The 25,761-nt window shown below is 31.6% G+C and overlaps 3 protein-coding genes across 3 annotated transcripts; 2 read left to right on the top strand and 1 right to left on the bottom strand.

The window, feature by feature from the left end:
• Nucleotides 1-5,988: 5,988 nt before the first annotated feature.
• On the top strand, nt 5,989-9,560 carry LOC100797612 (probable LRR receptor-like serine/threonine-protein kinase At5g45780). The gene is made up of 4 exons (XM_003538586.5): nt 5,989-6,664; nt 6,921-7,181; nt 7,292-8,179; nt 8,799-9,560. Exons 1-4 carry the CDS (start codon nt 6,226-6,228, stop codon nt 9,278-9,280), a joined length of 2,070 nt encoding a protein of 689 aa, XP_003538634.1. The 5' UTR covers nt 5,989-6,225; the 3' UTR covers nt 9,281-9,560.
• A 3,376-nt stretch (nt 9,561-12,936) lies between these two features.
• On the bottom strand, nt 12,937-16,191 carry LOC100804156 (putative transferase At4g12130, mitochondrial). The gene is made up of 5 exons (XM_003538676.5): nt 15,389-16,191; nt 14,033-14,286; nt 13,806-13,904; nt 13,553-13,711; nt 12,937-13,444 (listed from the first exon to the last, which is right to left on the bottom strand). The coding sequence occupies exons 1-5, from the start codon at nt 15,862-15,864 to the stop codon at nt 13,200-13,202; spliced, it is 1,233 nt and encodes a 410-aa protein (XP_003538724.1). The 5' UTR covers nt 15,865-16,191; the 3' UTR covers nt 12,937-13,199.
• A 5,072-nt stretch (nt 16,192-21,263) lies between these two features.
• Nucleotides 21,264-22,366, top strand: LOC100787211 (uncharacterized). Its single transcript, XM_041006566.1, has 2 exons — nt 21,264-21,418; nt 21,515-22,366. Exons 1-2 carry the CDS (start codon nt 21,359-21,361, stop codon nt 22,097-22,099), a joined length of 645 nt encoding a protein of 214 aa, XP_040862500.1. The 5' UTR covers nt 21,264-21,358; the 3' UTR covers nt 22,100-22,366.
• Nucleotides 22,367-25,761: the final 3,395 nt, after the last annotated feature.

Below are 25,761 nucleotides of genomic sequence, written 5' to 3'. Positions count from 1 at the left end.
GCGACACTTTCTTTAAGTTATTTGGTTAGAGAAATTGTTTCACTGAGTTGTTTAGAATAAAAAAAATTATATGAAATTACAAAGAAGTGTAAAATATTGTGCAGTATAACAACTAATGTAAATTTCTTTGTGAAAGATATCCTTAGGGATTAAAAAACTCAGACAAATTCTTTTGGCGTGGGTATGTGCTCGAGAGATTGCAATGGGAAATTTGCCAAGGCAATGACCAACACTGATAGTGGTACCCCTACTCCAAATTTTGGTGTGGGTATGGGATTGAGAGATTGCAATAGGAATTATGTCAAGGCAATGACCAGCATTGTTAGTGGTACCCCTACCCCAAATGAGGTAGAAGCTTGTGCTTTACACTCAACCATTATTTGGATAAAGAGACTAGGTCTTTCAAATGTTGTTATAGAGACGGATTGCAAAACACCTGTAGATTGTTTTCAAGCTGACACTAAGAATTCGATTGATTTTCATGTTGCAGGGATCTTCTTTCACCAATTTCAAACTTTAGAGTGAGTTTTGTAAAGAGACATGTTAATCATGTTACTCACAATCTTACAAGGACATCAAGATTTTATGTTAACTTTCATGTCTTTGATTATATTCTCACATGTATTATTTGGCATATTACTAATGAAATAATATAACTTTACTTTTCCTAAAAAAAATATAGTTTTGCCGCACACCTCATTTTTACTTCCCACACCTTTTTTTTCTTTCTCTCTTTTGTTTTTTAATGGTTTTTACTTAAACACCCTTACTCACACAGTCAGACATGCCTCACTCCCCTTCTCCATTTCAACTTCCCAGCGCCTAGTTTGCCATAATTTTGACGGGATATATGATCCTCTTCTGGAATCCCTCTCCAATCTGAAGAGGTTCCTTGGTGTAACCGGCAACTTCAAATACAATGAAATTTGGGCAATGTTGGGAGAGTTGCGCAACCTCTGGCCCGTTGATCTCAACTACAACCAGCTCATTGGTGGGATACTTGCCAGAGCTAACCAACCTTTGTGATTCAGTTCTCCAGTTTAATCAATTTAGTGTCCACACAATGCTTTCTTCAGTTCATTCCCTCCCAGCTTTCTCCCTGTTTGTGGTGTGGGTGTTGGGAAGTTGAAATGGAGAATGGAAGAGAGTGGCAGTACATTTTAATAAAGGGGGAGAGAAAGTGTGTGAAGTCAAATTATGAGATGTGAATGGCAATTGTTAAAATAATAACAAAAATAGACCTTTGTTTGCTACCACAGTCACGCTGAGCATGTGCAGTCTTAACCTAAAAACCTAACATCATAAGAAAATGTTTTAACTGAAGGTAAAAGCGAACAATGATTCATTGATTTCATTCTATACACTTTCATAATTATAACTTATGACTATTTTTACCATAAAAAAAAACTTATAACTATTATACTCTAAGTACATTTGTTTCTTATTTTTTTTATGCTAATATGCTATATTTTATTTTGATAAAAAAACCAAACTTTATCTAAAATTTCACCTTAACCAGCCCATCATAAAATAGATAGTTCTAAATCCATCAAATGAATTATTAATAATTAAATTATAAAATTTTATTTTATTATATATTTTCTTGAAGATTATTTTTAAAGCATTAATAAAGAAGAAGCTAAGATATTAATAATAATAATAATAACTCATTTTATTGTAATAATTTTATTATGATTATAATTATTTTTAAGATAAGAAACTATAATTTGATTTTTTTTATTTTTAAAAAATACCAATCAAGTATAAAATAATTTCAAATCTTTACTTTCACGTAGGGATTTATTTAATGATAATACATTTATAAAATAGAAAGGAGTCTACATAATGTTTAAAAAACAGATTGGTTTTTGTTTAGGAAGAATACAATTGAAGGAAAGCTAAAGTGGTTTTTCTTTTTTTGTGAATGCCAAAGTAGTTTTTTTAATATAACAATTTTGTTAATTAGCAATTACTTGTTGAAGCACGTTTCTTACCAATGGCAGCTGTCTAATGGGCACTGTTGACGGACTAGCTCTGTACGTTTTATATGGGCTTGATTAGCCCGGCCTCATCATCTTGCTGGACAAAATTATTATGAATCCAATCGTGAACTTGTGTTTCACTCTGCTGCAGTTTTTGTGATCATTAAATGCTTCTCATGCCAAACAAACATTATTGAAGTTCATTGCCAACAATTTCTCACTATGATAGTGTAAAATATAATATCACAGTATCCCTTGTTTCTTATAAAAAAAGATAAGAGATATTATTATTTATTATGTTATATTATTCTGTATTTAACATGAATCATATATCGATAAGGCATGATATAAACTATGTTTAAATGATAAAATTATTATTTCAATAAAATTACATATAATTAAAAAAAATTATTTAATTTTTAATTTTCAAAAGTTATAAATTGAATTCGTATTTTAATTTCTTTTTATATACGAATACCACACCATGCATCTTCTTAAAACACAGGGATCGCATTCTAATGTTCAACGGAATTTATAATTGTAAAAATATGGATTTGAATTTTCTAAGTGTTTGCTATCTTTTTCTCTCAATCAAGTCGAGAATGGTGGAAGATTGTGAGAGGCGCCAACATGCTTCAATCAGAAACATCATTTTCATATTCTTAATGTCAGCTACAGAAACAAACCAATAGAGAGAGGGAGAGGGTCCGGCTATTACTTTTTCTTCGTAAATAAGTGTTTGATTTATGAATTATGATACACAAAAATATTTGATAACGTGGAGCATTGATATACATTAAAACAATAACAAAAAGTATAGGCCAATAGACCATTAAATATGATTCCCACATGACATACCGGTCTCCTCGGCTTTTTCCACTTCAAAAATGTACTTTTTCTACTAGAGTGCCATTTGAGTGATGATATTCATATACATATTTATGCACAAATAATCTTTTAGGTTCAATTATGATACAGTTGTCCTTATTCATACACATCTTCTATATGCTTCTCTTGTAAATGGTCAATTTGTTAAGAAAAATAATCTGTAATTCTGTATTATTCAAAAGATGGAATTTCTGATAATAATTTTATTTAAAAAAGACAAAATATTTTTTTTAAAGATTATATCTATGGTTTTTATGTAAGTTTTTATAAATAATTTCGTTATCTCAAACTATCTCATAAAAATATATAAATATTAAATTAACATTTAGTTTAATGGATTTTTTTGGTTAAAACACAAATTTCGTCTCCTTAATTTTTTAAATTCATGATTTTAGTCTCCTATTTTATAATTAAAACATTTTATTTTTTATTTTAAAAACATCTATGACTTTAGTTTCCTAGATCAATTTTAGACTTCTTGACCTTGTAATTTTTTAATAAATTAATCTTGTTAGCAATTAAATAGTTTTAATAAAAATCTATAATGTGGATAATAAATAAAAATGTGTTGTGAATTTTTTAAAAATAAGAAACGAAATATCTCAATTAAAAAATAAGAAATTAAAATTGTAAATTTTATAAAAATAAAAGATGAAATATACCAATTAAAAAATGAGAGAATTAAAAGTGTAGATTTAAAAAATTAAGGGACGAAAATTACATTTTAATCATTTTTTTTACTTATAAGAAATACGTTCATTAAACTTTTCTAAATTTACTTGTTCATGTTTTCAAAATAAAGAAATAATCAAAGTAAGCATAGGAGAACATCTGAGATGGCAATTTTGTACCAATATTTTGTAGCACTAATATTTAGCAAACACAAATTGCTTGTGTCGTAATTCTCTGTTATATGTCAAGCTATAATTTTAAATCCCAAACTGAACATATTTGGTTTGTTTTAACCGGCTTAATTGATACAAAATAAATTAGGATTCAATAAAAAAAATGTAATAAAGAGTAACCAAAAACAAAAGTCAATCACGACCTGATACGTTAAATCAACCCATCATTTGCTTATAAGAAAAGAAACATACTCTTTGATATTTAAAGCATTACAGCCACGCAAAATAAAATTATCGTAAAAATATTTAATTTTATAAATTAATTTTTTATATCTCATAATATTACGAATTTTCATTTTAGTTTCTAAAAAAAATATTATTCGTTTTGAAACAAAAATATGTATTTTTAGTTTCTAACAAAAAAAAAAAGTACGTCACTTTTAATTTGAAAAATATAGACATTAAAAGTGAATAAAATCATTATAAAACTAAAACTGAAATTTATGATATCTCAAGGACAAAAACATATTTAACCTATAAATTTCTAATTACTATCTCATAAGTCATAAGAAGCAATTCAAAGTTTTTTTTTTTCTCCTTTCGATTGTAGTAGCTATAATAAACTCCCAGCTTGAAGCATAGGAACTAGAATGTTGGTAATTTTCATTGTCTTTGACAAGGAAAAGGAAAATAGCGAATTGACTCCCTGTATCATCTCATTCTATGCTTATAGCCATAGGGTGTTGTTTCTATGACAACCCAATGGTTAGTGTGTGTTCCTGTGTTGGTAGATGATCTTGTTAGTGTGTTTAATTCCTGTGATGGAGTTAGCTCTTGACCCTCATTGTAATGAAAAAGAAAAAAATAGCTTATGAAAAGAGTATTTTATTAGTCTTATTGAATATTAACGTTCATTTGTTTTTTTATTATAAATTTTGAATTATAGATATAAATATTTTAATATTAATGTAATTTTTATTAAAATATTATTATTTTTCTATAATATTAGAATAATATCCTATCATGTATTCTAATGTTTTTTTATGTCTCGTGTTAATCTTGTGTTCTAATGAGAGAATCCAAGAGCCAGAAACAGTTATCTTTCTGTCTCTTTGCATAACTTTGTCAAAGAGGTTTTCGAAAGGTTGGAGCGTAGTTGAGATTTGAAAGATAAAAAGTAGTTTAATTAAATTGTCAACTCTTTCATATATAATTCGCTTAAATTTAATTATCATTATCGAGCAAAATAAATTAATAATTGACTTTTTTTTATTACTTCAGCGTTACCCATTTATATTTCCTTCATTGTTAGCTGTAAAGTTCTAATTATAGGTGTCAAAAGTCAGGTTAAGTTAGGTTCCTTTGCTTGACCTCGAAATTCTTCAAATATTAAATTTGTAGATGTATATTTGAAATTTTCTTACGAATTATGTAACCAAAAAAGTTTCTTATGAATTATTATTTTTATAAAAGTATATTCACTCGTGTGGACGCTAAATATAAACCAAATTAATACATCTATTTTGGATTGTCGATTCTTTGAATCAGTCTAATTTGATGTATACCTCTACTACCGATCAATTTTCGAAAATACATTTTTGATATTTTCTAACAACAAGAATTGTGGCTTAAAACTAACAAAGTGTGCTACAAATGACTAGTATCTTGAGTTTTTAAGTGTACAACAACTTTTTTGCAATTTTTGTTTTAAGGAAGAAACTAAATTTTTTTTTTCTTAAGAGAATGTAAGACAATAAATTTCGAAAGTAAACTGTTTTTTTTTATATAACACTAAACCAAATTAATTTCTTTGATAATTTTTTAAATGTTATAAATATTTTAACTTTGGTCATTTTCAAGGGTCCTCTCCAAAATTTTTTGGAAGTTGTTTTGAAAATTAAGATTCGTTTGTTTGTGTTTTATTTTGAATATATTTTTAAATAAAAATACTCATTTAAAATTAATAAATTCTACAATAATGTTATATTTTAGAAGTAAAAACTTTAATTTTTTAAGATATTAAAATAGTAAGTTTTAAAAAATAAAAAATGAAAAATACATCTCATAATTACTTTTTAAACGTAAACACTGCAATGGTGACGTGAATAATATTTGGACCGAATTTCTAGTAGAGAAAAATACAAGTAGTATTAAATGTTAAAAAAAATTGGTGACGAAATAGTCAAAGGTGGTGGGTCCGCAACAGTGACGGCAATAGCTTATACCTAGATGATTATTAAGGCTTTAATTCCACGATACAAAAATGTTGTCACAAGGAGTGGCACTCATTAGTGTTTGTTTATGATTAAAAACCTGCTTCCCACTTCCAGCAATTCATAAAAGTGCCTTAAATCAATTCTCTATCTATATCCACTAACTAACAAATTCCAACACTAACAAGTCCACAAAGAAAGATCAAACTAGTTGACCAACAACATGTTACACCACATCCCAAAACCAAACTTCGATTATTCAAAATACAAATAAACGCTCACACTCCAAAATCAGATATGAAAGTTCACCACTCCGTCCAACTCCTTCTTTCTCTATTTCTACTGCTTGCATTTCACGTTCCTCATATGGCTGTTGGCACTGCGGAGCTTAGAGCTCTGATGGAGTTGAAGTCCTCTCTGGATCCAGAGGGCAAGATCCTTGGGTCATGGATAAGTGATGGTGATCCATGCAGTGGCTTCTTCGAAGGGGTTGCGTGCAACGACCACCGCAAAGTGGCCAACATCTCCTTGCAGGGAAAGGGTCTTTCTGGTTGGTTATCTCCAGCACTGGCTGAACTCAAATGCTTGTCGGGTTTATACTTGCACTACAACAACCTTTCTGGTGAGATACCCCCACACATTTCAAATCTCACTGAACTGCTTGATCTCTATCTTGACGTTAATACTTTATCTGGAACTATTCCTCCTGAGATCGCCAACATGGCTAGTCTCCAAGGTAACTATATATACAATATAATCTTTTAGTATCAACTTTTCCTTAGTGGTTCAATTTCAATAAGTATTCTGAGTCTAAGTTCTTCTCAATGAAGAAGATACTTCTAGTGTTGTTGCTGCATATAACAAACTAACAATTAACATTTGCCGATAAAAAAAAATACCAATCAGCTGCGAATTGCTGGTGGTTATGCAAAGTTCATGGAATGAACCCGATTAATAGATTTGTGTCCTTTTTTTAAAAAAAAAAAAATTAGTGTTGCAGTTGGGAGATAACCAGTTGGTGGGGACCATACCTACACAGATGAGTTCCTTAAAGCAGCTTAGTACTCTTGCTTTGCAATATAACAAGTTAACTGGTCAAATTCCTCTTAGCTTGGGGAACTTGGAGAAGCTAAGCAGGCTTAATTTGAGCTTCAACAACTTTAGTGGTACTGTTCCAGCAACACTAGCACATATTGAACATTTGGAAGTTCTAGATATTCAGAACAATTCTTTGTCGGGAATTGTTCCTTCGGGTATGCCTCTATCCTCCTTTCCTTGTAGCAAACTTATTCTCCTCGCATTTCTCTTTGTACGTTTTAGTGTATTGTGTATACTGATTAAAGTTTTCAAAATGAAAATGAAGCATTGAAGAGACTTGGGGAAGGATTCCAAGGTGCAAACAACCCGGGTTTGTGTGGAGTTGGGTTTTCTACTTTGAGAGCCTGCAACAAAGATCAAGATTTAAATGTTAACCATATTGATACCTCAGACGGAGACCAACCCAAAAATAGTAATTCTTCAAAGGCGCTCCCGGAGCCTGCTTATGTTCAGTTGCATTGTGGCCAGACCCATTGTTCGAAATCAAGAAGGTTTCCTCAAACTGTCATCACAGCAGGTGTTGTAATCGTTACTCTTACATTCATATGTGCTGGATTTTTGACATTCTTCAGATACCGCCGTCAAAAGCAGAGGATTAGTAATACATTAAGTTCTTCTTCAGAAGGAAAAGTTAGTCTTGACCAGCCTAAAGAGTTCTACACAAAAAGTCCATCTGCACTTGTTAATATTGACTATTATAGTGGATGGGATCAATTGTCTAATGGTCAAAATGCTGATGCTGGTGGACTATCCAATGAGTATCTAAATCAGTTCAGGTTTAATGTGGATGAGGTTGAATCTGCAACACATTACTTCTCGGAAGCCAATTTACTTAATAGGAGCAAATTCGCAGCAGGTTATAAAGGAGTTCTCAGAGATGGTTCTCTTGTGGCTATTAGAAGCATTAGTGTGACATGCTGCAAAACAGAGGAAGCTGAATTTGTAAAGGGCTTGAACTTATTAACCTCTCTGAGACATGAAAACCTTGTTAGGCTGAGAGGTTTTTGTTGCTCAAGGAGTAGAGGTGAATGTTTCCTTATCTATGACTTTGCCACCATGGGTAACCTGTCTCAATATCTCGACATAGAAGATGGAAGTAGCCATGTGCTCGAGTGGTCCAAAAGAGTCTCTATCATCAAGGGCATTGCAAACGGTTAGTTGTTCCTAGTTACCTACCTATTCAACAAAACTTAAATACAGTATCACGTGTTATTAGAGTTGTTATGTAATAAAAATCGGTATTTCATGTCAATAATTGCTGCAAATTTTAGTTAGTGAAATGAAAGCAACAGTTTTAAGATGAAATGACGATTTTGATTGGAGAAGATCACTGACAGTACCTGTCTATATCTAGATTTTTTTTCCTTAACCTGTATTCTCTAAGCAACATATGGTACAGCAGAAAAAGTTTGTAGCCAAAAAGAAAATTCCAGCAATGTCCTTTCTGCAATTGAATTACAACAGACAAAAAAACTCCAGCAATAATCATTTTGCTGAAAGGACATTCATTGGAGGAGACTAATAATTACAATATAATTATTCAAACAATTGAGGCTGTCTAATAAATCATAAGTTCAGGAAAACTGAATGACATGCTACGTCGAATATGCGTAATTGTAGGGTCGACCTAGTGTTAAGGAGTTTTGATAGTATGTATGAGGTCCTAGGTTTTAAACTCAATGCTTCTATTGTACATCCAAAAAAAAAAGTTATAATTGTAGACAATATCTGCTTCTTCTTTTGTTTAATATTTTCTATTCATTTATGACCAGGCATTGGATATCTTCATAGCAATGAAGAAAGCAAACCTACAATAGTTCACCAGAATATTTCAGTGGAAAATGTTCTCCTAGATTATCAGTTTAACCCATTGATCAGGGATGCTGGACTACCTATGCTTCTTGCAGATGATGTTGTTTTCTCAGCTCTAAAAGTTAGTGCCGCAATGGGATACTTAGCTCCTGAATACATCACTACAGGCCGCTTTACTGAGAAAAGTGACATATACGCATTTGGAGTAATCATTCTTCAAGTTCTATCTGGCAAGACCACAATAGGTAGTTCAATACGGACAGCAGTTGAGTCTTTCAGATTTGATGATTCTGTTGACACAAATCTCAAGGGAATATATTCTAAATCTGAAGCAGCAACACTTTCAAAGCTTGCAATACAGTGCACTAATGAGCTTCCTGACGAAAGACCAACCATGGTGGATGTGATTCAGGAGCTGAGTGTGTTATCTGCTCATTTATAATCATCTACTACTTTCTATTGGTATTAGGAGACGTTTAAACTTTTCCTAATCGCTTGGTTTCATACATTTACTATTTCCATGAGCATATATATAATATAATGTAGTTAATAATTGTGGATCTAAATGGATTCTTGTCCTATTTTTACGAAAACTAGGATAGATGAAGGATAGTCTTCATTCAGTTTATTGTAAATTAAAGGGCTTCCTGTCCTGAGGTAATGATCTCAGCACAACTCTCGTGGTTTATTGTTGAATAGCATGAAACACTTTCTTCTTGGTACAGAAACTTAGTTTACAGTAAGCTATGTCTATTATAGTGTACAATTGAAAAATATATAAACATAATTGGTTATGTCTATGTTCATGCTAAACCTGCTTGGAAAACAGGAATTTTGGTTTACACAGGCTTTTTCTTTTATATTATTTAACATCTCATTTTTTTTTTCTTCACATCATCCATTGTCTCTCTTATTTAGTTATTTTCACCCATGTCATATCGCACAGATAATATAGCAGATGATAACATGACATTTACTGATTGATCATCTTAAAAGGTTGCTTAACCAACTAGCTATCTTACTCCTAATTCTGAGTAATTCTAAACATACTGGTTAATTTTGTGCACAACAACCAGTTCTCATTCACCAGTTGCAGTTTGTAACTTTGTGCAAGTTGTGTATATAGTTAAACTGTCAAAATAGACCATAAATAATAAAAAGTTATTTTCAAAACAGAAAGTAAAACTAAAACAAGCTAATGTTTTTATAATTAAAGGTAAAATTAGAAAATAAAACTTGAAAACAATTTTCTCAGTTCAAACAGTCTCTTAAAAAGCATCTGCAGTAGTGAGTTTGTGATCTTGCGCTTTCTGTTCTCCATCCGTCTTGGTGGTAAGGAAAGGAACAAATTTGAGTGTTGGGAAGTATATTAGCATGTCACACCACATACACTCCTCTTTTTTTTTGTTTTTGAAAAAAATAAATAAATAAAAAATCACTATTTAATCCCTTCTCTTAAAAAAAATTAACAAGTAAGTTAACATTTATCAATAAAATATAAAATAAAAGACATTCACTTAGAGACCAACTCGTGAAAGACAAAATATTAATTTAAGGATTCTTTTTTTCTTTTTTAATTTATCTCGTTTCAGGATTAAAGTGAAATTGACAAACAAATATGAGAACAGATATGGCGATTTACTAAGAAAAAAATTATTGAACCATATTTCAATATTTTTAACTGATCCAGTTCAACAATTCAATCTACGCTGAACTTACTATCAGGTTAACTTTTAGCATGATTTTTTTTTAATTATAGTATCCAAATTAAAACTGATTTTGTTTCTTTGGTCCTGTTAAGTTGTTACACGAACATTTTTGGATTTTTTCGCAATTCATCCCTACAATTATTTTAGCTATGTTAAATGGTCCCCAAAATATTTTTAGATTTTTTTTCCTGAATTTTCTTTTTACTTGCCGGTATGTTTTTCATAAGATGGTGATGTGTCAAGTTGACTTAGCTAATATAATAAGAGGGACCAAATGCAAAATAATTTTTTTTTCAATGATCAATTGAAAAGAAAAAATTTATTAGGGATTGAATGCAAAATTGAATAATTCTTTAGGGACCAAAAATATATTTAAGTCTTAATTTAATATATATTAATTCACAAAAAACAATAATTATATGTTATATTTAATAATTACAAAAAATTATACTATTAATTATTTATATTAAAACTATTAATAACATTAAATATATGCAGTAAAAAAATTAAATATATACATTATTATACTTGCTCAAATCTAATATAAATACTAAAATAAAAGATAAACAATAAATGAGTCTCAATAAAAATGCATCTAATATATACACTCATTTTCACAGATTCTGTAGCAAAATGTAGATAAATGAATATATTATTTTTAACATATTTATTCCACAATTTTAGCTATACATTATTGGTTTTAACCTTTTAATTAAAAAACTTAAATGATAAGTGTAAATGAATTGTTGTAAATATTTTTTTTTGCAATATTAACTTACCAGCACCATATCAGATAATTCATTTGCTATAATAATGTTACCAAGCGATTGTAAAAAAAAAAAATCAATAATCCATAATATTACCTAGTGTATAATGAAACTTTAAGTCATTTAAGAAAACTTTCAAAACTGACATTTTAGTTTATTTTAATAAGTACAAGTAGCACAAGTATTTGTATTAACTACCATAAATTTCAATCTTATCCAAAAATTTCAGTTTTGTTCTTATCTAAACATTTGATAAGATTAACTACCAAGAATTTCAAATGCATTTTGTATAATTTTTTTTTTTGGCTAAATAGGCCTTCACATAATTTAATTGATAAGGTTGTTATTTTTACTTTTCCTTAAAGTTATTGTCACAGAAGCAATAGGCTTATAAAAAAAAAAAAAAAAGCAATGCCTATTGACAATCCACGTTCTCTGAACCTGAAGATGAATAGAATTCTATTATTAAGGAAATAAGCAATACCTATCATTTCTCTTCAATTAAAAGATGAACTAATTAATTAATATTAACAACCACATGTTTGCATGCATGGATGTTTTTTTTTTATGTATGTATATAAAAGTCAGCTGGATGTTTTTTTTTTTTATGATGTATATAAAAATCAGCTGGATAGATTTGTCTATAAATTGTCCAATCCACAACTCTTTATGAGTACCATAGATTTAATTACATTTGATATTATACCCAATTTTTCTCAAACTACATTTTTTATACTTGTTTTCTTCTTCTTTCAATTAAGTTAGATTCAACTATGTCATCAAACTTAAGGATAATGAAGGGTAGAAGAAAGATTGAAATGAAAAAGATGACAAACAAAAGCAACCTCCAAGTGGCCTTCTCGAAGCGACGTAGTGGGGTATTCAAAAAAGCTAGTGAGCTTTCCACCCTTTGTGACGCTGAGGCTTGTCTTATCATCTTCTCACCAAGTTAAAAGGTCTTCTCTTTTGGTCATCCCAATGTTGACTCAGTGGTACACCGCTACCTTATAGAGGTTGCACCACATGTCACACAGTTCATGGGAGTGAACCTGCATGAATTCAATGCACAACTCACCAAGTTCACCACCCAACTTGAAACTGAGAAGAAACGTGCTAGTGAGCTGAAACGATTGCATAAGGTCGTTCAAACTCAATGGTGGCGGGCAACTCCTACTAATGAGATGACCATTTTGCAATTGAACGAGTTTAAGGGGGCATTACAACAAATGAAGATCAACACCACTCGCAAATCTGAAATGATTCTCATTCATAATGCTATTAACCCCACTTTATTTTTCGCAAACGATAACTTTCTAGCCTAGCGCCACCGATGAATAATCATGGATTAGTAGAGATTATGAATCAAATGAATCACTGTGACTTTACCAACATGAGAGGGGGGTCATGTCATATGATTACAAACTTAATTAGTTGATCAATTTGTCTTGAAAAAAGTCCTCATAGATGTAATATGTTTTATTTAAATTAATAAAGCGAGTCTTGTTTATTCATGTCCATTTTATTAAAAATTGTTTCTCGTAGAAAATGTGTAAAATTTCATAACAAAAAAAATGCATGGTTGAAACAACTGCAAAGTATTGTTTTGCACAGGTACAAAGATATATCGCATAACATGATTCCTTCCTAATTTGCCAAACACAAAATTGTTAAGGTTCTATGGGGGGAAAATGGCATACTACCATTACTACAATGAAACTCATTCCGCAAGAAAACCCACTAGTGCTGTCTTCATTGTTCCCCTTTTTAACTAACTATTCATCCACTGGAAGCATTAGGATTACATCAACGCTACGTTATCAAATTATTCATGCACCCACAAAATTGTTCATCATAAATACTCGCCCTTTGAACGACATTGGGCATCCTAGGCAAAAGCAGCGTGTTGCCCTTGATCTTGAAGCCATTCAGAAGGCCACCAATCTGGTCTACTAGCGACAACCTTCACATCCTCTTGTCCCTGAATGGACAAGGCACTCGACCCCTTTAAAGCTTCCTCTACTCGCAAGAGCCCCAGCCCACGACATCCTAGGGCGGTAGTCACTGTACCAGCTTTTTTGCCAGATGCAGTGTTCATTACTTCTGAGCCTGGAATGACTTTGTTTACCAACTCTGGAATAGCAGAAAAGGAATGGCTAAGAGTACATCATTATATAATATATAATATATAATACTTATATACTAAATACTAAAGAAGCCATATACTACTTGTAGCATTACCTTTCCCATCGTTATCTAGAAACCTTAGAGGAACTATCCGTTTGCGAATCACCCCCCTGTGATGTGTACGAGCTATGAGTTCTTGGCCGACATAGCAACCTTTGTCAAAGCTAATTGCATTAAGGCCTGCAAGATTATACTCAAGCGGTACTGCCTCACCTGGACACGATCAATTAATCAAGATATTTGAGACACAGAACTTATCAAAAGAATTCTACCGAGGATGAGTTTTTACAAGGAAACAAACACACACCTTTTGGAATCTCGGTTGATCCTTCTGCTACTCCCTTCTCTATTCTCCACAGAAGGAAATTCTGTTCATCAGTCTCTTTGTCAACCTCAATTAGAGGTGCTGAAACAGGTAGAGATGTGGGGGGACTCCTTTAGACTAAAGTCTAGAGATTTGTCATATAATAATATAAAAGATTGCATGATAAATAGACAAAATTTATTAGCAGCAAAGGCTAGCTAACGACTAACGAGTTATGTTCGACGGGAAGATCCCTCTGAAACCAAGACAGACCAATCTGGGATCCTTAAACCATTGCCACCCTTGATCACTCCCTTGAGAGGATGACATTGCAGTACGATCCACACCAGCAGCCCAGCCTACAGAGGCTGCTTCTGGTTCTTCTACTTGTGAGGACTTCTCAGAAAGGCCAGCACCATAACGCTGCCAGCAAGAGAAATCACTTGAGACATCATCAATCTCAACCTTTGACCTCAATCGGTATCTGCAGCACTAAAAAGTTAAGGTCTCTGCTCAGAAATTAGAACCAATAAAACAATGAGAGTAGGAAGAAGATCAGCTGCAATTTTAAAAAGCACAATTGAAGTATGAACTGGCTTGCTCTGATCACGTCAAAAGCAAAATGCCTAGGCAAGCCAAATGATCTACTTTGTGCAAGCTAACGGTTAGTTCATCAGACTTTATAACATGCATATGCGGCGCAAAATAACCACAGTTAGAGAGACAAGCATATGCTCTTGGTGCAATGGAAATCTTTAGTTTGATAGGCACTCAGCAATAAAAAGGGTCTATGTAAGGGGCAAAAATAGTCAAATAGAGACCAGTTGAGGGGAGGTTAGGCAGTTACTAACTGAGAGTCTTGTAAGGAGAGATCTGGCGTGTTTTGGAACTCACACTAACATACAGTGTATTCTTTCTGAGATTGGTGAATAAGATTCTTGGGCTGTCTCTGCCCATTTCTTGCATTTTCCCCTTGTTTCTTTTCCCTAATCCCAGCTGAGTCTATCAGTTCTTATACCATTCAATGTCTACCAGCTATAACTTTAAGGTAAATGCTAGAGCACTAATTAAGGAAACAAAAGTCGACAACTTATTATACGGAAAACACAGTTACCGAAAGTATTTAATAGAGAGCATAATGCTCCATAACACTCGTTAGTGGTTACTAGCACTTAGCAGGAGGTTAAAGTAGGAGACAAGGATTGACCGCAAGAACAATTCTATATCCTTCTACTTCTACTTGTTCCTCTTACAAGTTACAATCTTCATAATTACAATAAGGAGTTTAATTTCTATGGCCTGTCGATCTAAATTTTTTAAACTGGCAATCAATCATCAACCAATCAGAAAAGTCATGGTATAAATAACTAAAGGTCAACGATATTACGATACCTATCTAATTGGTGATTGCGAAATCTAATAAAAATGAATTGGCAAAAAACAAAAGCTAATTGGTAATGGGAAGTGATGGAACTCTCTCGCTGATGCCATGTATGTTTCTCAAATCTCAACAACTGATAGAAATGAATCAATGATACAGAGCAAATAAATGGAACTCCATAGAAAGAAGAAGAAGCTAAACTGACTTGTTGAGGGTTTGCAACAATTCATCCAACACAGAAGCATCGACGTCAGCAAACATATGAAAGGGTTCGTGTGGTTTGGAATCAGGGCCAGTGCCGGTGTGATCGAGCTTGGTGTGGCACGTGGGAGGCTTATAGAGAAAGAGGTCGTAGAGGAATCTCCCTTGAGGGGTCAATAGAGCAGCATAGATAGGAGGAACCGACGTAGCAGGCACGTTGGGCGTGGGCAAGTTTTCAGTTCTGTCACCAACGGCTTCACCGAAATTGCGTACATCGTTGGTCAACAAGCCCTGAAGGAATTTGAGTGTGTCAGGCCCGCGGAACCGAATAACCGAACGGGACTTGAGGAGAGACCCCACGGGCCCAGCACTTTGGACCTGGCCTTCGCAACGGTTGTTATTACACAACTGCTTACACGGGCTGTGGTGGATGCCTCTGAAACGCTGGGCAATGGATTTGGGCAATGCAACGCGATTCATAGCTACTGCTGAATTTCGGAAAAGAAGAAGAAGAAGAAGCTAATCGGCACAACACAAACCAGGTTCGGTAGGCTTGGGCTTGGAAGGGCGTGTGGGTTTTTGGTGGATTGACACGTTGTTGAAGATGGATAGGTGTTCGATGAAAGGCGTGCGAGAGAATCCACTCGTCCGCTCCTGGCTAGTCCCCTTACTCAACTTCGCCACACCAACATTTTTTTTGGTGTACGCTTATGCCAGCTAATGTTTTTATTTTTATTTTTTCCCCTATGAAATACTGAAATCACTTTATCTTACCAAACCAACTACAATGAACTTACAATCCATGCAAGATGAAGACAGGGAGAAAGGAAGAGGCACAGAGAAGCTTGAGCGAGGGATTAAAAGAGAATTTTATTTATTAAAATGAAAAAACATATAATGTGACATTAAAGGTTTTTTTTTATTATTGATTGATGATGTAATTTACAGTGTAAAAATTCTAACATAAAGAATAATTCTAAATTTTGCTCATTTTGTAGATAGATGTTTTATATTTACAATATTTGAATATAATAAAATCTAAAATTATAAAACTAAATAAACTCTTTTATTATTAGCATGGTTTTTAAAAGTAAATCACACAATCGATTAAGACAATGATTCAAAATCTAGTGATCTAATGCTAGTTGAATCCATTATAATAATAAAAAGTATTTTAATTTTTTATTAATATGTTAAATAATGATAAAATAATATATTATTCACAATTTCTTAATATTTAAATTAAACTGCACCTAAAAATACTTTTTTACTAAATTTACTTACAAATACTATAACTCATAAACATATAGTAATATTTTCATGAAAAAACATATGGTAATATTTAAAAAGTTTAATGTTTATGCATTGATCGTGTAAAATAGTTTTAATTTGTCATTTTATCACAAATTATCGTTTAAATTATTTTAAAATAATTATTTTAAAAATCAATATACTTACCATAAATAACGAATTATGATTAAACGATTATGTAAAACTTTTTATATTATCAATATATAATATTATTTCTCATATTTAAAATCAATCATAAAATAAATAAAATATGTCATAATACTTTAATTCAACAACACTACCATACATAATACTATCAGTAATTAGAATTATAAAATAAATAAATATAATTTTTAATTATCATAATATTGAGTTAAAATTATATCCCTCGTCATAATATTAAATTTTTGTACTTAAAAGTTTTTTTTTAGTAAAAATAGTCCAAATTATTTTTCAATAGTTTTTTTGGTTTTTTTTTTTAACTTTTAACATATATCAAATTATTCCCGAAAATGTGAACATGAGAATATCACATTTTTATATTTGTTAAAGTTTTTAAAATATATTTTCAGATATTATTGATGAGAAATATTAATCACACTCTTGGATATTCTCTAGGTGATTAATTGGAATTTATTAAAAATTAATTATTTGGTAAGTTTTATTTTTCATTTAATATAAATTAAGAGAAAAAATATACATTAATTATAAAATAAAACCTACCAAAATTAATGATTTTTAATAAATTTCAACTAATTGCAAACATAATATCCAAAAGAAAATCTAAAATAAAAATGTTATTAGCATTCCTCATTATTGATTCTCAAAAATATAAAATACTCAAATTTATCTTACTTGTCATGAAGGATGAACATCTAGATTTTAATGGGAATATAAGTTACTTCCTATGATAACTCATTCCCACTATTTTTTTTCCATTTATTTTTTTTATATAATTAAATAATTTATTGAAATTATCAAATACTAACAAACATATTCATGGGAAATAATTAATATTTCTTGGCATAGTATTCCAAGAAATGTAGTATCAAACCTTAAAACTGAAACATACACACCCCAAAAATTATATAATTGACTTGATAATTCAAGAGATAAAAAAGAGTGGTGCGTTGAAATTAATAAATAATATTTATCTTAATAAAAGTTTTGACTAATTTATTTAATTTTAGAAAGTAATCCACCATGATTTCAAACCTTTGTTTTTCCTAACACATTCAGGACCTCCCAGCTACAGTCCAAACATATCGTTTCTTGATAGGTTGAGAAAAGTAGGCTCTTGTATTCTTTTTATGGTTGCGTGCAATGCAGTGACTCGTACCATTATTCTTTTTGTCTATATATAATTTGGTCAGAAAAGTACGTTCATTGTCCAAGAACAAAAGGATTACATGTTTTGCATGAATATACGCGCTTGCGGGCTATGCATGTATCAGCTGTCTTAAAAACACAGCATATATTACGACCCACAGAAAAAGCATATTGTTACATGTACTACACTAATAGAGTAATATATATAGCTATATTTGCGCAAATTGTTTTGACTATCTTCCTTTGCGTCTCCAATAAACTCGTTTGCGTATGGATCGATCAGGTATGTGACAGACCGGCAGCATCGATATATAGTTTATTAATCTAATCACGATTGAATAAATAGTAATTATAATATACTTTATATAATATTTATTAAAAAATATATTTCTTAATTCATATAATAGATTAAAAATTAGAATATTTATTAATTCTCACACACACACACACACACACACACACATATATATATATATATATATATATATATATATATATATTTCTTTATTCATATTAAGAACCAGTCAACTAACTCTTTTTTATTACTTCAAATTATTAAAAAAATACAAAATTAGAAGAGAGATTTATTAAATAAAACATGGCATTTACAAAATTTTATGATTTTGAATAAATTTGAAGAACTAATAAAAAAATTGTTAAAAACATATTATTAAAATTTATCTTTTATGTTAAAAGTTGACATTAAAAAGGTTCTATTTGGTTTTCTGATTATTTAGGCTTCTCAATTTCTGGTGTTGGTTAATTGAATTTCAATTTAGGTGTCGGCATAGTTGGTTTACGCGGAGATAAACCAGTTCAAACCACAGAATGAGAAATACAACGTACATGGTTTTAGCTCACTATCTTGTGAACACGAATATACCAAACGTACGGATGAGCGTATGACTGATAATTGGGTCTATGGGTGTTTCAAATTCGGAAATTTAAAGTAGGCCACCATATATTGCCTCCCACCGTAGTCCGTAGATATTTTGGGTAAAAAAAGTCTATTTTATTTCTGTCAAACAGACTTGTATGACATGTATGTGATTAATTCATCAATCATCATTCACGATAGTTGAAATGGATGTGAAAGAAAAGAAATAGGTAAAACAAAAATTACTAGTAAATGTGTTTAGTAGAGAGAAAAAATGATGGGGGAGTGTTATTTAATTTTAACAAGTTGATTGTTGCTGTTAGGGGGTTCATTTAATTGGTTTGTTAATGCGGTGGGGCATGACATGGTCTATAGATTAAGGTGTGCCTTAGATTGATATAAGAGGATAAGGGGTGCACAATTGCACATAAGATGAACTAATTAATAAAGGCCAACCAGTCAACAAATTATGATGAGAATTGAGAACAAGGGGAAGGTGAGAACCTAAGCGCTGACGTTGATTAATTAACATCTTGGCCAACATTGACCTTATTGTTTCTTTCTGTATGGCCAATTTTAGAATGACCAAAAATAACAAGGTTGTGCGCACAATTCAGTTGTTTATTGGCAAATAAGCTGCTTGCCACTTTTGAATACGACTTGGGTCTTATTCGTCCATTAGATAATTCTAATTTCCTACTTATTAATTAAGGATACTGTGATCTCAGAACCCCCAAGACAAATATATTTCTTTCGGGAACAAATCCTAATTAAACAGTCTCTTTTTGACCATTTTCCTTCTGGATTTTTCCTATTTGTACGTCCAGGTCTTGTTACTATTAGGGACGCGTTTTGCATCTTCCACCCCTTGACCTTTGCATTGTCATTTTCTTTCAAGGTAAACTGCCTTTCCCAGATTATTGCATTCACAAAAACTTTCTCCCCAAGTAAATTAGTTCCTTTAGTTAATATTTGGTAGAGTAAAATAGAAATAAAAGTCTAAAAAAATCTTTGAATTAGAGTAATGTATGAAAATGTGATACTTAAATCAATTTTTTAAATTTTTTTCACACAAATTACTGCTACACTACTATAACTCAACCAAACAAAGGGTTAAGGTGGACAAAATAAAAAGATAAAAGATTTATTTACATAGCTGATAAAAGAGTGTATTAGAACAAAATAGTTTTAGCACTTTAAATTTAATATAACAAAATTTTAAATATTTACTGTAAGATTATATTTTTAAATTTTCAAATTATTTGTCAAAACTAATATATATATATATATATATATATATATATATATAAACAAAGAAAGCCAGATAATATTTGATGTTATATCTCTCAATATATAAATTAGAACAATCATATTAAATGTGAGAGATTTTAGAAAGAGAATATGTTACTATTATTCAATGAAAGTGTTTTTTTATTAAAAAATTCCTTCAACAAAAAATGTTTTAAAGATTTTTTTAATCACTTATATTTTCCAATTCATCCTTTTTTAAAATTAAACTTTAATATTTCTTTAAAAAATGTTAATAGTTCAAGATAACCTAGTTATTAGATAAATCAACACATTTATATGCATTTATATAGAATAATTACAGTCATTAGTTATAAAAATAAGGAAAATGTTTTTCTTTTTTTGAAACATGACCATCCATAGTTATTTCAAGTTAATTAGTGCTTTTAGTTTAGGTTTTGAATATAATTGTATTAAATAGTTAAAAGAATAATTATATTCTACTAGAACATAATTATATTTTTAGTTTCTAAAAGATACACGTGGTTTGTGAAAAAAATACTAAAATATGTGTCTATAAAAAAGGTAAAGGTAAATAAATAAGAGAAATATGTTGTAAAACTGAAACCGTAAATATAAACACAAGGAAGTTTGATCTTTTGCGTGACGCGGATATTTTCAGATATTTTGTGGGATTTTGACCAATCACCACAGTCGCCTTGGTCCGCAAGGCTACGATTGCATCTAGAACAGAACATATGAAAAGGGAAAGCCCCAATGAATAGAACTACCACTAAAATCTAAAACCAGATGAAAAAGTTGGATACTAATCAGTCCTTTCCCCATCATGAAAGAAAAATTATCAGCTATTTTCTTTATCATCTTAATATTATTAACTCGCAATATTCATCATCAATTCCATTAATTAATGATTATTTCATTTTGAATGTAAAAAACTAGAATATATAATTTGATTTAATAGTATTAACTAATAATTTGTCGTCTGGTAATTACACGTCATTCAGGTGAGTAGTAGTAAAGTAATTGTGTTCCGGCCCATGAGGAAGAAAGCAGCGAGAAAAGGAGGTGTTATCCCCACAGCTATCGTAATCCAATACGTTGGTTGAATTGAATCAGCAAAACACGAAATGTCAACGGTCTCTGTCCCACATAAATAAAACCCACACCCACAATCCCCCTTTCCAAATTCACACAAACTCAAGAAAAGAAATGAAACTAGCCTGGTCACCAGAAAGAGCATCCAAAGCATACATCCACACAGTCCAATCTGTAAGCACCCTTCCATTTAGTTTTCTTCATTATCAACTTATCTCGTAAACTTGTGTTCCTGAGTTCTAACTCTTAATTAACTTTGGTGTTTTGCAGTGTCAGGTTTTCCGCGAATCAGGAGCGGCGGAGTTTATTTCGGCCATGGCGGCGGGGTGGAACTCGCAGCTCATCGTGGAGACGTGGTCGCAGGGAGGAGTTATTGCCACCAGCGTGGGATTAGCCGTGGCGAGGTCTCACACGTGCGGACGACACGTGTGCGTAGTTTCCGACGAGCGGGCGAGGTCGGAGTACGTGGAGAGAATGGGCGAGGCGGGCGTAACGGCGGAGATCGTGGTTGGGGAACCGGAGGATGTGATGGAGGGTTTGGTCGGCGTAGATTTCTTGGTGGTTGATTCTCGAAGGAAGGATTTTACGCGTGTGCTGAGGCTTGCAAAGTTGAGTAACAAAGGTGCCGTGTTGCTCTGTAAGAACGCGAATTCAAACTCCAAGGGTTTTATATGGCGGAGCCTCGTGGCGAAAGGTTCTTCGCGGCGTCTTGTTCGTTCGGCGTTTCTTCCTGTGGGGAAGGGACTTGACATGGCACACGTGTCTGCCTCTGGAGGTAATAATAGCAGCTCGGGGCATAGATGGATTAAGCATGTTGATCAACATTCAGGGGACGTGCATTTTATTCGAAGATGAATTTAATGAATTTTGTTTTATCCACCGCCATATTAACCTATTTTTCTTCCCTTTTTGTAAATACTACAGGAGTATGTCTATGGATGTAGTATATATATCACAAAATTAAAGGATTAATGTTAACTCGTCGTGTTACACGGTGAGAAGAAGTTAAACTCAATATTGTTTGTATGTATATATATAATTCATTCTCTTGTAAAATCCTTGTATCACAAATCATTCATTTCTTTATTTATTTAATAAAGATGTATAAACATTCCTTGTTCCTTTTTCTGTCTTTTCCTTTCCTTAATTTGCAATTGCCTGTTGTGTTGTGCTCTTTTGATTTTGGAATGGGTTTATGACTTTCTTGACTTTAATGGTCGGTCTGCAACACCATAAAGGAAGGAAGCATGATGCCCCTGCAGTCGGGTTAGAAACAGTTAAAAGCAAGTTCACCATAGTTGTTGACGCGTTAAGATGCAATGTCTAAAATATTCGTTATTTCTATTTGGAAAAAGTCTTATCAGCGTAAAGGTTATTTGCTCGTTGCCAGTAGTCAACTCTCTGCATCCACAAAAAACTTTTGAGATACTTCCCAAAGGCTGGCTGCTGAGTTCTGCTTCTGACTGAATTCATTGAATATCTCAGAGGATTTGCTGCTTCAATGCCTCGCAGCATAAACAAATCACTAGAATTGAGACTGGGTGGGCATAAGTCATAAGATAACCAAATTGACAATAGCATGTAACAGAGAACATGAAATACAATTGTAACTGAATGAGCTAAGTAGTTAGGCGCTCAACTAACTTCAATTTGTTAGGATCATTTAATTAGTTAGTTCTCATACCCATCTTATATAAATACATGTTGTATTATTCTACATCTTTTCATTTGATCAGTAACAGTATATTGTTTTACAAAACCCCACTTCTTTACTCGAAGCTCTGTGGTGTTTGACTCCATCAAGTTCGAGATAGCATACTATATATTTTCTCAAAGTTCTAATAGCATGTCTGATAAATTAATAGCAATTTGTCAACAACTGTGAACATACAGAAACAAAACAATTACAAAATTATAATGAACTTTTATATTTTTTTCACAGTATAACTTTTATTTACACTAGCATTGAGAGAGGCATCTACATTTTAACAATGCATTGAAAAAAATTACTTTCGACAAAATATATCTATCAGAAAAAAAAAGTAACATAATGAATGTTGTTTTTCAAAAGAGGACAAAATCACGCATATTATAAATTTAGAAATTAAAACAAGAGTTTCGTATAATTTTAAAGATTAAAACATGTATTTAAAGGATTTTCAAAAAAATCCAGGTTATGAGACTGCACTCATTATAGGCATTAGGCATCATGTAATGAGGATGTTAAGATCTCCATCAGTATGGATACTCGAAGCCATGACCTCAATCAGATTCCCCTTGCCAAATCAAGTAATCATCGATAAGCCAAAAGTTATATTGTTAACAAATTAAAAGAGCAACACAAAAAATAAGTTTTTAAAATGATAAGCATCAAATTTAGCCCATGTCTCACTTTCACAATTGTCAATCAATCTAGTTATTGAAATAAGCATCACCAATAAATTTAATTTCTAATATTACAAAATCAATTAGTCCAATTAATGAATTTGACAACAATTATAAATTTAATCATTGAAGTTAACAGCTAGTATATATTAATCAATTGGTCTATGACGCTAGTAATTAAATTGACTAATGCACAACAAAGTCAAGGAATAAATTGATTGATGCACAGTTGCACACTAAATTTAAGAACGCAAAGTAACTAATAGTAGTTGCTAAAGTCTATGATTAAAATGATTTAGAAACTAAAATAAATACTAATAATTTAAGGATTGATTTCTTTTATTTTTACAAATTTTAGGATTAAAAATTATTGGTTATTATAATTTCAAGGATCGGTATAATGGTTTACTCAATAATAAAGACTGACTTCATTTTCTTCAGAATTTCAAACATGATAGTAAATAGTTTAAGGAGCTGTAGTCATTACAAGCTTCACGAAAATGTTGAGTCCATTACAAGCTACATATCCATTGTATTTCTCAAGTATTATTTTAGCAATTTTATATCCTAACACCGTATTGTCTGTATTTGTACGTTATTCATTGGGGCATGGCAAGATATGAACAGTCATTTTCTTCTTAATGGTTATCGGGAGCTAAAACGAAATCGAGTGAATGTCTCAACTTCAGCTAACTTAAAGTTTGATTGATATTCAAAATATCGCTATCTACATAACTGTAAAGTTAGTGTGCGTTTACAATTAAGCAGCTTAGCCCCATGTGTTTCAACTAGAATATGAACACAATAGATAATCTGATATTGTCGTAAATAAATAAATTTATTCACATGTTTGTAGCCTCGTGATGAATATTGAATAGGATACATGAGGGACTCCCGTGAAAGCGCCATTTTAATAAGAGAAAGAGAAATTAACCCTCAATCTGTCCTTCCCCTCTCCTGTGTGGAAGTGCCTACTTTATCAGCCAGGGCTGTTATGCATATCAGTTTGAAATTAATGTATTTGCTTTGAATTGTAGATAGCACATAAGAGGTTATTACTGATTTAAATTTAAATGTGCCGAGTCTTTTCTTTGTAATCCTTCTGTATAATATATAACACTTCCAAAGCAATAGAAAAGTTGAGCCATTATTATTCAATTCTCTATACACCCACCAATGGTCCATGAGCAGGTATGGTATTTTACCTAAAATTAAAATAGTGTTTAAAAGAGTGTGTTGCGGACATTTTTCTAGGGACAAATATGTAGATGAAAATCATCGTTCTCCATATAAGTATCAATGATGTCTAAATATTCTAGAAATGAACCCACATAATCCTCAAGTAGCAGAATGGAAACTCACCCACTCTACCAGTCCATCCAGGGAGCCTTTTCCTTTCCATGCTTCTTCAAAGGCAAGAAGTTCATCTACAAAATTAACCACAACCTAAAACCTTCATTTAGATTGTACAAGCTTTGCACAGTCTCCACTTTCCCTATAAATTATATCAGAGAATAAGTTATAAAAAAAATAGCAAGTAATGGTTAAAATTAAACCTACAAACAGACTCCGTGATAGGAGAAAACTGAAGCATCAAACGTAATATTACTACAAAAGAGAACAGTATATGAATGCCTTTAGAAATAAGTAGCTTTATCTTGTGGCGCAATCAGCCTCTTTGCACTCTTCAAAGGTCACCACCAAAGTCAAAGAAAGGATCCCTGCATCCTCTGCGCCCCTGCCTTCTGAATTTTTAAGTATGTAGGTACGTACAACAATCAAGCAAATACTTGAACTCACAATTCATGCATGATGACTAATGCATAATTAATTAATAATGATACAAAACAGCATAAAAGTAACTGAAACTTGAGAGCTTCCACAAGATGAAGCTCCATGTCTTTAATCCCAGTTCCCAGGTTTAGTAGCTTGTCAGTGCAGTGTGCTACCCATACTATACAAAAACAAAATTGATAAAAATTAATCCCAGATTCCAGTTCCCAGGTTTATTGGAATAACACACTCTCGACAAATAGTACATAGAATTTATTAATGAAAAAAATAATTCTTTTATTAAAAAATTGTTTTATTCAAATATAAAATTTTAAAAAATAATGCATTTAATTATTTTA

The sequence above is a fragment of the Glycine max genome, chromosome 11 (genome assembly GCF_000004515.6).
Source record: "Glycine max cultivar Williams 82 chromosome 11, Glycine_max_v4.0, whole genome shotgun sequence".
NCBI classification, from domain to species: domain Eukaryota; kingdom Viridiplantae; phylum Streptophyta; class Magnoliopsida; order Fabales; family Fabaceae; genus Glycine; species Glycine max.
Note: the sequence above shows the minus strand (reverse complement) of the source record. Positions and strands in the feature narration are given on the sequence as shown.